The sequence below is a fragment of the Squalius cephalus genome (genome assembly GCF_949319135.1).
Source record: "Squalius cephalus genome assembly, chromosome: 9".
NCBI classification, from domain to species: domain Eukaryota; kingdom Metazoa; phylum Chordata; class Actinopteri; order Cypriniformes; family Leuciscidae; genus Squalius; species Squalius cephalus.
In genome coordinates, this window is record NC_137130.1 from 2,968,810 (window position 1) to 2,985,221 (window position 16,412).

Below are 16,412 nucleotides of genomic sequence, written 5' to 3' on the forward strand. Positions count from 1 at the left end.
GTTGCATCTACTGCAGCAGAAATGTAAAAGCTGTTGTTATAAAGTCAATTTGAATGTTGTCGTGTGTGTGTGTGTGTGTGTGTGTGTGTGTGTGTAGGGAGGTTTTACAGCTGGACCCTCCAGAGGTGTTGAACTCTAAACTGCAGCATGCGGAGTGGGGCGTTCAGGGCCAGCAACTGGTGAGATCAACTTTTACTATCAACCATGGCCATGGGCCCTATCTTACACCCAGCACAAATGACTTTGTACACCGACGCATGTATCATTCCTATTTTGCACCCGCGCACAGCGGGCTTTTCCCTCCACAGACGCACGTCGGTAAATTAGGGAATGAACTTGCGCTCCCGGGGGCGGTTCAGCGAAAAGAGGAGGCGTGTTCCGGCGCAAACGTTCCCTGGTGCTATTTTGCAGTTTCAGAAAACACTTCCTCCACTGACCAGGAGAAACCTCGTCTAAAGTCAGTGGTGCGTTATTCATATGCTATTTTAAGGGCGCGTGCTTGGCCATAATGTAGCGTGTGCACAACGCGCACACACTTTGCTTCTCTCATCTACACAGACGCAGCAGTTCACATTTTTGCAAACCATACATTATTACAAGGGAAATATTACCACACGAGGGAAATCATTGTGGTGTCCACAAACATGTGAAAAAATAGGCATAAATCTAGCTTACACATTTACCCAAATTATTATACGCCTTTTAATTGAAGCTAATTTGGGTGCGTTTCTCCATCCCCAATGTCACTTCTCTGTGTTTTACGGCCCTGACGAGAACGTCGGTCTCCTCGGCTGTGAACCGCTCCTGGCAAATCCGTCGTTATAATAGCAATCCGCCATGGAACAAGCGCGCCTGCTCTTAAAGGGAATGTGAGATGTCGCTCTGATTGGTTTATTGCACGTTACGCCCAAACCACACCTATGAGTAATGAAGCGACTTCAGACCAACACATTTTAGATTTGCGTCGGGCGCAAGAGTCATTTATCCCGCCGGTATAATAGCAACAGCGCCCGAGATCCGCCCACAAAGTTACTTGCGTTTCGCGTTTGATACTTGCGTTTCAGATCGTTAAAATAGGGCCCCATAACTATAGTTGCGTCCGAAAATGCATATTCTCTTGATATGGTACTTATTTTAAATGATTACATACTTTTGCGAGTGCAAACAATTTTTTTCAATCCGGACGTACTACATTCGCCATGTTGCTATAGTCAGTGTTGGGGATAGTTACTTTTAAATGTAATGTGTTACAATATTGCGTTACTCCCTAAAAAAGTTACCTTTTCTCACCTGGGCTGGGCTTGCTTGTTTAACAAAAGTTATGGTTTTGGCAAATGTAACCAACACATCAACAGTGAAATTAATAAACCTCTGGCTGAAAAAAAATGCAAATTCAGAGGGCTGTAACAAACCTTTCAGCTGTGTTTATATTCTGGATCGCAGAAGAGGAAAGTTCAATACTTCAGCATTAAAAACTAAAAAATGAAACGTCATTTTTGCTTAATCATGTGGTTAAATTGGATTTTCAAAGGTCAGCAGCATTATTGCAGGTTTGCATCTCACTGCTTTTATTCATTTTGAGGAATAATGAATCTGTTTTTGTGCAAGTGAGACAAGTAGATGAATGCTCACATTTAGTCTAGAACTACAAGACAGGAGAGCTCTTATTTTAAAAAGTAACTCAGATATTTTATTGTACATTTAAAAAGTAGAAGGTCATCCGCCTACTCTTTTATTGTACTGTGAATTCTGACGTTTGTTGTTGTGGTGGTTTTTTATTTGATTGTCATCTGTCATTTTTGACGAGTGCTGTTAGGCCACTGAGGCAAGCCAGCCTGAAAATGTCATTTTAAACTGTGTGTCATCCTAACAACAAACCGAGCGATGTATAATGGAGCAGAGTAGCATCAAGAATATCAAATATTGTGGGGACATTATTGTTTATCGATATCTGTGGTGGTTAATGGCCCTGCTATCAACATTTTCAGTTTACCTCCAGATACTCAGACACTCCTTAAACAGTTGAGCTGTTGATTTCAGAGAGACAATCTATAACTCTAAATGTGTTATGTCTTCTGTGTGTGTGTTTAGGTGTACATATTTGAGAATAATATTTACTATCAGTCGGACGTCAGGAGTAACTCGCTGAGATTGACCTCATCTGGGAAGGAGGGCATCATCTATAACGGCATTGCTGATTGGCTCTATGAAGGTGAGACTTTGCTCTGTTATATGATGATTTAAGGAATATATATGACAAGATGATGATGATTAGAGCTGCACCATTTTTTCACACATTTTAAAATAGAGATCACAATTCTCCCACAATTCTGAATATACAACTAAAAAAAAAAAAACATGTAATTTACTAGAGGTTCAAAATGTTACTAGAGATGACAAAAGGTTAATTGCTGCAGTTTATTTAAAAATATTCAATTAAATGTGAATACTTTTGAAAATTTGGTTTGAATGAATGATTCAATGACTCATAAAGGCTTGTTTTATTACTGGGTGAGTCAGCATTTTTGAACAAATATTTTGAATTAATGACTCAATGACAAATATATATTTTTTTAAGTAATGTTGTAATTGATCAAATCTTTATTTAAAGCGTCAAGTTACTTTCAAATGGTGATTTACTATATTTTGAGCACTACTGTAGACATCAGTGTTTATATCCGAACTTTAAACTTTTATCCAGTACTTCTGTGATAAATAATATGAATTATTGTAACTGAAATAATGATACTGTGTGGGTGAAAAGACTGTATGTGAAGCTGTTTCATACCTAAACATGACAACTTTTCTCTCTGGATCAGCAGATTTGAATGTTCGCTATGATCCCACTTGTCAAAGATTTAATAGACACAGCCGAATCGCTGTCATTTAGGAATATGATCACGTTTGAATCAAGATTGCGATCTATTAATGATCAATCGTGCAGCTCTAATAATGATGCATGTTTCGTCTGGTGCGACACACAGATGAAGATGAGTGACGTGATACTCAGGTGTTTGTGTTTGACTCCAGTGTGAGATCTCATACATAACAGATAACTGAACCTATTGTAAAAGACCAAATGACCAATTGCAATTACCACAAACACGCATGTTCAGAGGAGGTCCTGCACACGCATGTGGCACACTGGTGGTCTCCTGACGGCGAGCGCCTGGCGTTTCTGGTCCTGAATGACAGTCTGGTGCCAAACATGGTGTTGCCCTCTTTCACTGGCTCTACGTACCCGAAAGGCAAACAGTACCCGTATCCGAAGGTAAGTTTGACCTTCACGTTCTCATGCTCAGCTATATTACCCAGCGGGGTGGGGATAGTGAAGACACGGCATTATTTATAAGGAAATAATAGGGCTTTTCACACTGCGCTGATTCCTGGGTTATTGTCATTATAAACCCTGCTTTTGACCCTGGGTAGAGGAATGTTTCAAACTTGTAATTTAGACACTCCTGAGCAGGATTTTTTTACATGATAAAAAAAAGTGTCATTCTCCGAGACGCAATTTCACAAACCGCGTGAGTGTTCAGCACTGCTGCGTCTACTCTCTCGCTCTCAAAATGGGTTGCACAAGGCAACCCACATGGAAATAACCTATATAAACATATATGTTTTAATATAGGTTTTGATATAGGTTTTTAATATGTGTGACATATATAAAATTGGCCGTTTTCCTAAATTATATGTACAGATATATGCACATATATGTACATATGTGTACATATATATTTGTGCATACATGTTCCTATATAGGTTAGGTACATATATGCATGTATATATGTGTGCATATATGCACGTATATATGCACCTGTATGTTCACCTATATATGCACCTATATGTTAACCTATATGTTTACCTATATATTAGTAAAATTATTCAAATCCATAGCTAGGCAACATAAATAAAAGCCCAAAATGTAGAAATTTACATTATGTATTTACTTAAGAACAATCAAATAGTACAAGAACAAAAATAAGACAAAAAACTGAACAGAAAAAAAAAAAAATCTTTTTGATCTTCTCAGCTCCGTGAGCTTCGAATTGATAGATGTGCCTATCTGAGCTAGGCATCATGTATGACAGTTGCCAAAGTGAGATATGAGCTACAAAATGACCAGATCCTGCCATGAGCTATATAGGAGACATATCTTGTATGTACATATAGGGCTTATATGTGGATATAAAGAAGCAATACAGGAGACCTATATGGCCTGTATATGCACATATATGCACCTCAATTTTGCCTGTATGTGGCTTATATACGCATATATGCAGCATATATATTATCATATATGTGCATATATGCTGTATATAGGTTTCATATATGCGCATATATCCTCATATAGGTTCTTTCCATGTGGGAAGCATCGATACCACACTCTTTAGCAGTCGGGACAGGACGGAATTATCACTTGCACAATTAGGCCAACATTGCATCGTAACTAAAGTTTATCATTTTCACTTCTGTTTAAGTCTTATCAGTTTAAACATTCAAGCGATTTTAAACTATTCAGTATTCAGATGTTTTTCTCTGTGTGCATTCATATAGTAAAGCCGCCTCACAAACAGCTTGTGAGTAACAAAAGTTATTTTTCGGGGATTATATCGCTTTAATGGGGGGGGGGGGGGAAACACGCACAATTGTGTAAAAATTCCGGTCGTGGTTAGTATACTCGTAAACACAGTCGGTTATGTCTTAAAGGGACGGTTCGGAGTAAAATCAACCTAGGGTCCTTTGCAAACACCCCCCCCAGAAGCCTTTTTTCCCTTGGTTGAACATTATTAAAGTTAGAGCTTATTTAGAGACATCAGCCGGATGGTTTAGTGCAGGCGCTAATGGATCCAAGGCTGTATCTGGTAAATTACCCCACTAATAATGCCCAGAATGGCACCAAACTTCTACAGTAGTGCTAACAGGTTCTGTACTCATAAAACGAGGCATTGGAAAGTTTGTAAGTACATCAGGAGTTTATTTAAATAACACTTGTCTGACGGCTAATGCTACCGCTAACCCGGACGTCGACGTCACTTCAGTGATTTGAGAAAAGCCTGTAAAAGTCCTGCAGAAAGTGATCATAAGGATGTAGTGTAACGACGCCCAGTTCCAGGAATGCACTAATATTGTGTTGGTAGTTTCAGTTTATAACAATTATTAGTTAACACTAAGTTGTCAACACCTCGGAAAAAATAATAATTCGTTGTTACACTACATCCTTATGATCGCTTTCTGCAGGAATTTTACGTGCTTTTCTCAAATCACTGAAGTGACGTCGACGTCCGGGTTAGCGGTAGCATTAGCCGTCAGGCAAGTGTTATTAATAATTACTAAATTAATTGTTTTTAATTAGTGCTGGGCATCGATTCATCGCATCCAAAATAAAAGTTTGTGTTTACATAATAAATATGTGTGTATTGTGTATAATTATTTTGTATTATAAATACACACACATGCATGTATATTTAAGAAGAAATTGTTATTTATATATAAAATATTAATATTTGCAAATAAATTATGTATAAATATATATACAGTATATACATGCAAATATTTCCTTAATAGATGCATGCATATGTGTGTATTTATATATACAAAATAATTATACACAATACACACACACATATATTATGTAAACACAAACTTTTATTTTGGATTTTGGATTAATCATTGCCCAGCACTGTTTTAAATGTAAGTGTTGACGTGTGTTGTGTTTGCAGGCTGGCCAACCCAATCCAATGGTCAAACTATTTGTAGTCAACTTGTACGGACCGACACACACGCTAGAACTCACACCGCCAGATGAACTCAAGCTCAGGTATAGTGTTAGTGTGTTTGTGTCTGTGCAGAGGCTGGAGCGGGTGTGTTAGTGTGTCTCTGTGTCTGTAGGGAACACTATGTGGTGATGGTGAAGTGGATCAGTAAGACAAAGACAGCGGTGCGCTGGTTAAACCGAGCGCAGAACGTCTCAGTTCTGACCGTCTGTGACTCTACCACTGGAGCCTGCATCAAGGTACACACACATGTTCACTCACACACGGGCACACTACTCACACATTTATTCACACACACACACTCACACACACAAGTGTTCATACGCACACTCGCACAAGCACTCACACAGTCACACACACATGTACTCGCCACGCACAAACACACATGTACTCACACACACACACGCACAAGCACTCACATGCACACAAGCACTCGCACACACAAAACACACATGTACTCACACACACACGCACACATGTACTCGCACAAACACACACGCATAAGCATTCACATGCACAAGTGCATGCACACACAAAAGCACTCACACACACGTACTCACACAAGCACTCACACATGCACACACACACAAGCACTCACACATGCACACACACATACACACACACAAGCACTCACACATGCACTCTCACACATGTACTCGCACACGCACAAACACATGTACTCGCACAAACACTCACACATGCACACACACACAAACACTCATACATGCACACACACACACACACACACACACACACACACATACACACACATGTACTCGCACACGCACAAACACATGTACTTGCACAAGCACTCACACATGCACACAAGCACTCACACATACACACACACACACACACACACACAAAAGCACTCACACACACATGTACTCGCACGAGCACTCATACACAAGCACTCACACATGCACTCTCACACACATGTACTCGCACACGCACAAACACATGTACTTGCACAAGCACTCACACATGCACACAAGCACTCACACATACACACACACACACACACACAAAAGCACTCACACACACATGTACTCGCACAAGCACTCATACACAAGCACTCACACATGCACTCTCACACACATGTACTCGCACACGCACAAACACATGTACTTGCACAAGCACTCACACACACACAAGCACTCACACATGCACACACACACACAAAAGCACTCACACACACACACATGTACTCGCACACGCACAAACACATGTACTTGCACAAGCACTCACACATGCACTCACACACACAAGTACTCGCACACGCACAAACACAAGTACATGCACACACACACACACACACACACACACACACACATACAAGCACTCACACATGCACTCTCACACACAAGTACTCGCACATGCGCACACACACACACACACACACACACACAAGCACTCACACACATGCACTCGCACACATGCACACTCACAAGCACAAACAATCACACATGCACAAGTACATGCGCACATATTCACAAGTACTCACACAGTCACGCACACTCAGACTAACACACAAGCTGATGATGATTATGATGGTGATGATGATTATGATGGTGATGATGTTTCGTTTCAGAGGCATGAGGAAACATCAGAAGTCTGGCTCTCGAAACAGGTGAATCTCCACTCGATGTTTGCTTGGTGATCTTCAGTCTCATGAGTTTAATGCATCTCGTGTTCCTTGGCTGGTTCTCTGCTCCAGAACCAGGAACCGTTCTTCTCACGAGACGGCAGCCGCTTCTTCCTGACGGTCCCGGTGAAGCAGGGAGGACGCGGAGACTTTCACCACATCGCCATGTTCACCTCTCAGGTACACACACACGCTAGGAGCAGGCTTTGAAATTAACACTCGCCAAATGCTGTCAAATCACGAGCCAATTCGGCGTGCTATCATGTTTACTCACTTTGCTGGGGAAGTTCGTGTAAGACATATCTGCGCAGATTTAGCGCAATCGTGAGTCATCCTGATATATTAAATACAGCGTATTGCGCAGAATCTGCTCATATCTGGCTTACTTGAACACACACGTCACTACGCAACAAATAACGGCGTGCTTGTTCATGTGCATTGAAGCAGTAGCAAAGATTAAAAAGCATTTTGTTAGCAGAAAAGACATTGATATTTTCCAGCATCCTACATGTTCTTTGTACTGTATTGATCGGTCCACCTAAAACACATTTCTGTTGATGAGGATGAAAGAGGAAGGGAGGAGATGCTGGATGACAGGATTTTGTTTGAATAAGAAATGAATGTATGAAATCCAAATTTGTATATATATATATATATTAGGGCTGCACGATATTGAAGAAAAATGCAATATGGGATAACTCATTAAATATTGTGATATTCGATATGCAATAAGATAATGCTTACACCGTGTCCTAACTACACGCGACGCCGCGCAATAAAAGGTTCTTTCCCATGTTGATCAGAGTGTTTGTCCTATCCAGCCGCGACGGCGACACGCGACGCCTCTATATTAGAAACGCTTTCTATTTTTCTGCGACGTCACGCTGGAACAACAAACACAAAGTGTGGCGATGATAATCTCAGGTGCTGTTTATGTGCTTTATTTAATGTTAAAAGCGTGTAATGTGACTTTGAATATCATTTAGTGCTCCAGCTTTGTAGCTGTAAAAGCAACAATGGATAATTCACCTCAGATCTTGAAATTAAACACATGGAAACAAGAACGTTCAAACTGTGAACAAACAAGTGTATTCTTTGACAAAGATTGTTTTAGTAACTCAGCCTATGTATTTTTAATAATGTTTAAATGGTGTAATATTTGAGAATTTGATTATGTAGCAACTTAAGGCGGGCGTACACGGTGCGATTTTTGCTGTTTTTACGAGCTCGCAGATGATTTTTTTCACTCGGGAGAAATCGAGTGGAATCGGTGATGCTCGCATGGTCGCGGCTCGCAGCGTGTGAGAGGAATTACGAGCCGAGCCGAGCACGTTATGAGCACCTCCCCGACCTCCCGATCATTTTTAAACATGTTTAAAAAATTCGGGGAGTCGGCCCGATTTTCACCAGCTGTCCCCTATTGCTAATCATACACAACCACGTGGGGCTATACCTCAGTGGCAGCAACCATACAGCGTGCGCATACACTGTCACACACACACACACACACACACACACACACACACACACACACACCTACACCTCTCTCTCTCTCTCTCTCTAGTTTTTATGTTGAAAGGAATGGATACTGTTCTCTGCTTTACAACAAATCATTTGCACACACATTTCTGTCATTTTTTCTATCTGAAGCTTTGCCTGCATGCAACATTGACGGTCTCTGTGTTTAGCGCGAAAGCTCACGTGATTGCTGCCGGCTCGGGATAAAATTCGTGCAGGACAGTCGTGCCGTGTACCAGCTGCTTTGACGCGATTATCAGTTAAACTGACTCGCAACGTGTGCAATATCTCATGACCTCCCGAGTGTCCGATCCTGGTCCGAACTCGCACCGTGTACGCCCGCCTTTATCCATTTTCTTGCGAGTGCCGTCAAGATTACTCTCTGGTGTCGTGCACTCGCTGCGAGACTCCACCCACACGCTGTTCTGATTGGCTGACTCCACCCACACACTGCTCTGATTGGCTGACTCCGCCCACACACTGTTCTGATTGGCTGTGGGTTTTGATTGATTTTGACGCATCTCGCAGTCGTGTCGCATCTAGTGTGGACAGAAATATTATTTGTCGCTGGAATCTTATAGCATCGTGTCTGGTTATGACACAATGTTAAAGTGTGTAAAATAAACTTAAATTATCTTTAAAGTATAATTAAAATTATATAACCTGATCACATTCTTTTCGTGACAAGAAAGCATCCCTACAACTTCTGAAAGTGAACATCAGTGTTTTACTGTAGCGTAAGAAGTGTTATTTTAACTTCAGTGTAAACCACAGGGGTTTAGGGGTTCAGGTTATCCTACATTAGGGTTATTTAACAACAGAATATACTGTATGTATGTATATATATATATATATATATATATATATATATAAATTAAAAAGCTGTGACATAGTTAATCTGGTTCATGGGCGGTAACTTAAACATTTCGTAGACAAATTGTCCGGTGGCTGAAAATGTTAATTTCATACCCTGGCTAGGAGTAATGCCAATATTTGCTAATCTGTCTGTACGAGTGATAGCGCCAGTCTGGTGTTGATGATCTCATGTGTGTGTTTAGGTGCGGGCGGATCAGAATGAGGTGCGTCATCTTACATCAGGTAACTGGGAGGTGACGCAGATTCTGGCTTACGACGAGAACGCACAGACCATGTGAGTAAAACACGGCCGTGACCTCACTCCAACACACAAACCAGGATCTCTATGACTGTCCATACTTGCAGAACATGCATACAATACAATACAATACAATATAATGTTTATTTATGAAGCACGATTTAAAAACAACCGAAGTTGACTAAAGTGCTGTACAAGAAAAAAAAAGAAGAAGAATTTCAAACAATACAAACACAAGCTGTAAAATAAGTGGAACGCATGAAAGTAAAATCATAAAACAGCAAGTCAAGATATATTAAATACAGTCATGTGAAAAAACAAGTAGGCTACGTCCCATGGAAATTGTGTTTTTTGTGACATATTTGGACAGGCAAACATTTGATTCACAGTGGCTATTAATAAAGTTGACATACTTGGACAAAGCTACAAAGAAAATGAGCTTTTCAATCATTTATTCTACAAAAGTCCCAATAGCTGTGAATTTCTTCTTTAGAAAAAGTAAGTACATCCTCGCCTCAGTATCTAGTGTTGCCCCCCTTTCGCATCTTGTAGGCATTTTGCATAATTGTCCACTCTAACATTGGCTTGCTGGGATATTTGACCTCTCTTCCATGCAATAGTCTTTCAGTTGCAAGATGTTTGCAGGTTTTCTGCCCGTTTCCACAACATTTCAGTGGGATTCAAGTCTGGGCTTCAACTAGGCCCAGAGTTTTCAAAGTGGGGGCCACCAGCAAGTTGGAAAAAAAAATAGAGGAAAAAAAAAAGTTAAAAAACGTAAAAATTAGGGCTGTCAAACGATTAATCGCGATTAATCGCATCCAAAATAAAAGTTTGTGTTTACATAATATATGTGTGTGTACGGTGTATAATTATTTTCTATATATAAATACACACACATGCATGTATATATTTAAGAAATATTTGCATGTATATACTGTGTATATATATATTTATATTACATATAATTTATATTATATATACATATTTTATATATAAATAACACATTTTTCTTAAATATACATGCATGTGTGTGTATTTATATATAGAAAATAATTATACTCCATACACACACATATATTATGTAAACACAAACTTTTATTTTGGATGTGATTAATCGCGATTAATCGTTTGACAGCCCTAGTAAAAATATTTGTTAATATGAGTATTGTTATGAAATAGCATTATAATAATTTGTTGCATAGCCTATCTGAACATTATACTTTTAATGCTAATCTTTTAGAGATGACTGATTGATCGGCTGGTGACTGGAATTAGGCGATTTTCACGTCTGACATATGCAGATTTTATGCCGGTCAAATGCACTCGGGCGCCGCATGATTAACATCGCGCAACATCAGCATCACACGTGCACACGGAACGCACATGTAGGAAACCTTGTGAATTACGGCCATTTCAGACCGCAAGCGCCGTGCTTGTTCAATGAGTGCATTCACACGCGAGCAGGAGCAGCACGTGAGCGTCAAGCAGGAGCGGCGCGTGAACAGCAGTGAAGCGGAGGGTTTTGGCACCGAGTCTATTTTTGCTGCGCTGCTCACGCTCAAATAAAGTGAAAGTACACTTTTGATGGACAAAATCAATATGATGGCACACAAAAAGTACCTAAAATGCTCATAATTTGCATGTATAGTTGTCACGAAACTGCTCCGAGACACGAAGGTAGATCCAAATGCAGCTTTTATTAAGAGGCAATCCAGACACGTAATCCAATAAACAGGCAGTGGGTCAAAACACAGGTAGGCAGTCCAAACAAACAAACAAAAACAAAACAAGACAGGCAGGGGTCAGAGGCAAGAGAGTAATCCAAGGAACAGGCAAGAAATCCGAAAACCAAGAAACAAGAAAACCAGGAAAAACGCTCAGAGTTGCAGTGTGACCAAGCGGCAACCTCCCCGTCTCTCTCTTGAAACCAACACGGAAGTGAGTTAAACTGCAATTCATTGACTGGCCGCTTGGCCTGGCTGCAGAAGTGAGTCAAATCTGTATCTCCCTCATGTTAAAATACCAACTTTACAGCAGAAAAAAACATGTTTACAGCCTGGTTCTCTATGTGGCTTTGGTCTATACAGCTAATTTTGCCCTTCATAACAACTGTGAGGGGGGTGATTTTTTTTATAACTCATCCGTTTAGTTGATTAATATTTAAATTTAAGGGTGTGGCCACTTGAGTGACAGGTGGATTCCCGCTGATGTCAATGCTAGCCGTTTGTCTGCTGTTACTAGCCGTCACTTCACCTCAGCAAATGTTAGCTGCTGAACTTGCCTTCTCTGCACTGTTTGTGCTTTTTTTCGGGATTATTTCATACAATTTAATACTTGGGTACAAAGCCCACGTCTTTGGATTCAGTCGTTGTCGTCGAGTATCGTTTGAGAGAACAACCAGCGCTGTATTTCAGTTGTTTTCCTCTGAACATGCACTAATGGATGTCTGACAATTCCGTTGCTTTTTGGGGTTTTCAAATTTAAAACGTCAATAAATGCTCGTTCGTTCTGCTCTCACCGAACAGATGGATTATAATATGCTTATGTACCGTCAGATGAAATCATGCAGGCGTCGGCGCTTTCTCCGTCCGTGCAATAAATGCACATCCATGAATGAGCGCGGATTTTCTAGCGCATTTACTTGCACTTCAAAGGCAATATATCTATGGTTTAACGGTTTAACCCATTTGAGAGGCGGCCAAAATCAGAATTTAAAATGGACTGAATAAGCTCTCTACGAACTTGAGCGATGCCGCGCTGACGGACCATGAAAGAGTGACTGACATGTATGCACATAAATCACTGTCAAACACAAACACTCTCGAAGTAATACACAGTCTCACTTGTAGCCATGTATTTTAACTATTATAATATTTCGAAGGGCAAAAACAGGAACTTTTAATTGGCTTTACATCATCAGCTAACTCGATCACGTCGAGCTAGGTGATTTCAGATAGCCAGGCTCATATCTATGGCCAGGCTCCTCAGCTCCACTCACGCCCCGCCTGTTTGCCTATTTTCTGTTATCCGGGAGTGACGCAAGGCCAAGATGGCGACGGACGGCTCCGCCCACTTTAGGCTTCAAAAATGCTCTTCAGAAACCTACGGGTGACGTCACGGACACTACGTCCATATTTTTTTACAGTCTATGAGTGTGACACTAAACAAAACTTCGCAATAATTGAATGAATGAACAAGGAATAAATGGGCTGAAACTAACAAGGATGATGAGACACAGGTGAATGCAATTAGTGATGATGAGTCCGGGCAGTGAGTTATGGGAAATGTAGTTAGTGAGAGAGTGACAATAGTCGGATGTGGAGTGCCCTCTGGTGGTTCTCAAGGGCACTCCAGCTGGTGACCATTACAATAGTGTGTTTTAACAAGAACTGGAGTAGGCTATGTCAGAAAAGAAAATGAAGATAGAAAATGTACCCATTTAAACTTGTTTTTATTAATCGGTTTGGGTAAAAGTGGTGTTTTATTAAAAAAAATATATATAGAAAATAAATATTTGTGTGTGTTATAAAGTGGTTAGAAAAAATGAAATCGGAATCGGCTAAAATCTGTATCGGCAGGTCAAACTCAATGACAAATCGTAATCGGCCTAGAAAATTGTAATCGGTGCATCTCTATAATCTTTCTGATTGGCTGGTATCAAACACCATCACATAATCTGATGTTCACCTAGATGTTTTATTTATTTATCTCTACATTTGCCGTAGTATTGTCGATGGGTTCAATAACATATCCTGCAAAAGGGGGCCCTTGGCCAGAACCTAGTGGTATTTGGGGGGCCTTGTCATGGAAAAGTTTGGGAACCCCTGGACTAGGCCATCCCATAAGTCTCCATTTCTTCTTTTTGAGCCATTTTTTGGTGGATTTACTAACATGCTTAGGATCATTGTCCTCGTTGAAAGGTCCACTTGCTGTTCAGCTTCAACTTTCAGACAGATGGCCTCACATTATCTTCAAGCACTCTTTGATATGATGCAGAATTCATAGTTGAATCAATGAATGCAAGCTGTCGAGTCCCTGAGGCAGCAAAGCAACCACAAACCATAACAATTCCCCCAGCATGCTTCACAGGCCAGATGAGGTTCCTCTGCTTTGGTCTGCGCCAAACATTTCTGCTGGTACTGTGACCATATTAAGGCTGGGTAAAAAAATCTATTTTTCGATTAATTATTTTTTACAATGTGGTCGATTTAAAATCAATTCTCAAAGGCCACGAATCGATTTCTTTCCATATTTATTTATCCATCACCCAAAAGCCAGTATTAGTTTTCCTCCACTGCTCATAGGCTTGTATGTGTATGTTACAGCTAATGCTGTGAGATTTGATGTTTGTTTTCTCTTAAACATAAAATAACCGGATCCTGTTTGATCAAGGCATTCGGCATCTGTTCTGACTCGTCCAATTTTTCATCTTGCATCAAAATCCTGTCTATTCATTGTGTGCATCTGAAATATAGAGTTGGGTTCTGTTTTAATGTACCCAAGTGTACCTAAAATAAAAAGAGGTAAAGAGAAATACATTTATTTTATACTAATTTACACTAAAAATACATTTATATTTATGCACTAATATAAATATCCTGCAATTGTACTTTTAGTATACTAAATTGATATACTTAAAGTCTGTCTAATTGGAACAGCTAATTTTGTACTTTATGCACTTCAGTTAGTTATGCAACTAAAGATATACTCAAGTATATTTGATCGTGCTAAAGTGGAACTATTGCTTGTATACTTTAGGTACACTTTAAATATCTTGCATTTAAATAAATATATTATACAGATCTTACTAACCTTAATAATAGTGATATTAAAACACATTTTAGGCTTAATATTTAGAAATGTGCATTGTGCAATAAAGAAGTACTCCAAATAAAGTCTGTGTAAGTCTAAGCGATATGCCAGTAAATGTGTTAATGGATTTGTAATATACTTGCTATGAAATAAATGTATTTTAAATACATTTTCGTATAGGTTTTTTTCACTAGGGATGTTACTCTGAAAGGTCTGGTCTTTGACTATATGCTCATTGGGAAACTTCAGACAGCAAAGGCTTTTTCCTGGCTTGCAGGTCAAATATCTTTTTTTGATTGTAGATGCATGTGCTTTGACACCAACAGTTGCTTACTAGCAGATCCTGGTTTTGGAAACATATGAACTGCTCTTGGGCTGAATTTGCTGGGACGGCCAGTCCTGGACAAATTGGCATTCATTTGAAATCTGTGCCACTTGTAGATGATTTTCCTGACAGAGGAGTGATGTATATCAAATCATTTGGAGATTATGTTAAAACCCTAGCCAGACTCATAGGCATCCGCAAGAACTCTTTAGACCGTGGCATGATGACATTCACACACACCTCAAAAGTGAAGGGAACACCAGACACGATATGTGACCCTGGATCACGTCACCAGTCTGGAGTCGCACGGGTTTATCTGTGGCAATATCCAACAATACATTGTATGGGTCAAAATTATCCATTTTTCTTTTATGCCAAAAATCATTAGGATATTAAGTAAAGATCATGTTCCATGAAGATATTTAGTAAATTTCCTACTGTAAATATATAAAACATTTATTTTTGTGAGTGAATGCAGCACAATCGCCAACATAAATGAACAACTTTAAAGGAGATTTTCTCAATGTTTAGATTTTTTTGCACCCTCAGATTCCAGATTTTCAATAGTTGTATCTCGACCAAATATTGTCCTATCCTAACAAACCACACATCAATGGAAAGCTTATTTATTTATCTTTCAGATTATGTATAAATCTCAATTTAAGAAAATGTACCCATGTGACTGGGTTTGTCATCCAGGGTCACATGAGATGAGATGATATGAGATGTTTAAATAAACAGGTTCTAATCCCTGGCACCCAATCCTGAACATCTGATCCTAATTTTAATGGATTTGAAGGTGTGAAAAATGTAAGGATGAGACTAGTCGGTTTTTATGTACATTTAAACTGTGAAAATTGCAAAATGTCAATTTAATGTGCAATTTTATATAGTATATCAACATTATTGATAGGCACTGTTTCAAAGAGGATGAAATGTTAACTTGTCAAAAAAGCGAACTATTTCCATGGGATGAACTTATTTTTTCACGGTTTTCTGCATTTCCATTGGATTGCAAAAAAAAAAAGTTCTTACTCAGTATTTTTGTCTTGTTTTCCAGTACAAATATCTAAAAAAAAATCTTAATATCCAAGTAAGTTTGCATCTCAAGTAAATGTATTTTGTTTTCTGGGAAAATCATCTAAATTAAGTAAGTTTATACTTAAAACAAGTACAAATATCTGCCAATGGGGCCAGAAAAATAATCTAGTTTTCCCTTTG

The 16,412-nt window shown here is 39.4% G+C and overlaps 1 protein-coding gene across 2 annotated transcripts in view; it reads left to right on the forward strand.

Moving 5' to 3' along the window:
• dpp10 (dipeptidyl peptidase like 10) overlaps nucleotides 1-16,412 on the forward strand; it is a 79,083-nt gene that overhangs the window by 49,262 nt on the left and 13,409 nt on the right. For both annotated transcript variants that reach the window (XM_079881951.1, XM_079881952.1), the window contains exons 7-14: nucleotides 98-179; nucleotides 2,092-2,212; nucleotides 3,117-3,271; nucleotides 5,724-5,821; nucleotides 5,893-6,016; nucleotides 7,369-7,407; nucleotides 7,495-7,602; nucleotides 9,999-10,090. In XM_079881951.1, coding sequence (XP_079738077.1) covers nucleotides 98-179; nucleotides 2,092-2,212; nucleotides 3,117-3,271; nucleotides 5,724-5,821; nucleotides 5,893-6,016; nucleotides 7,369-7,407; nucleotides 7,495-7,602; nucleotides 9,999-10,090 — 819 coding nt within the window. The remainder of the gene's footprint in view (nucleotides 1-97; nucleotides 180-2,091; nucleotides 2,213-3,116; nucleotides 3,272-5,723; nucleotides 5,822-5,892; nucleotides 6,017-7,368; nucleotides 7,408-7,494; nucleotides 7,603-9,998; nucleotides 10,091-16,412) is intronic.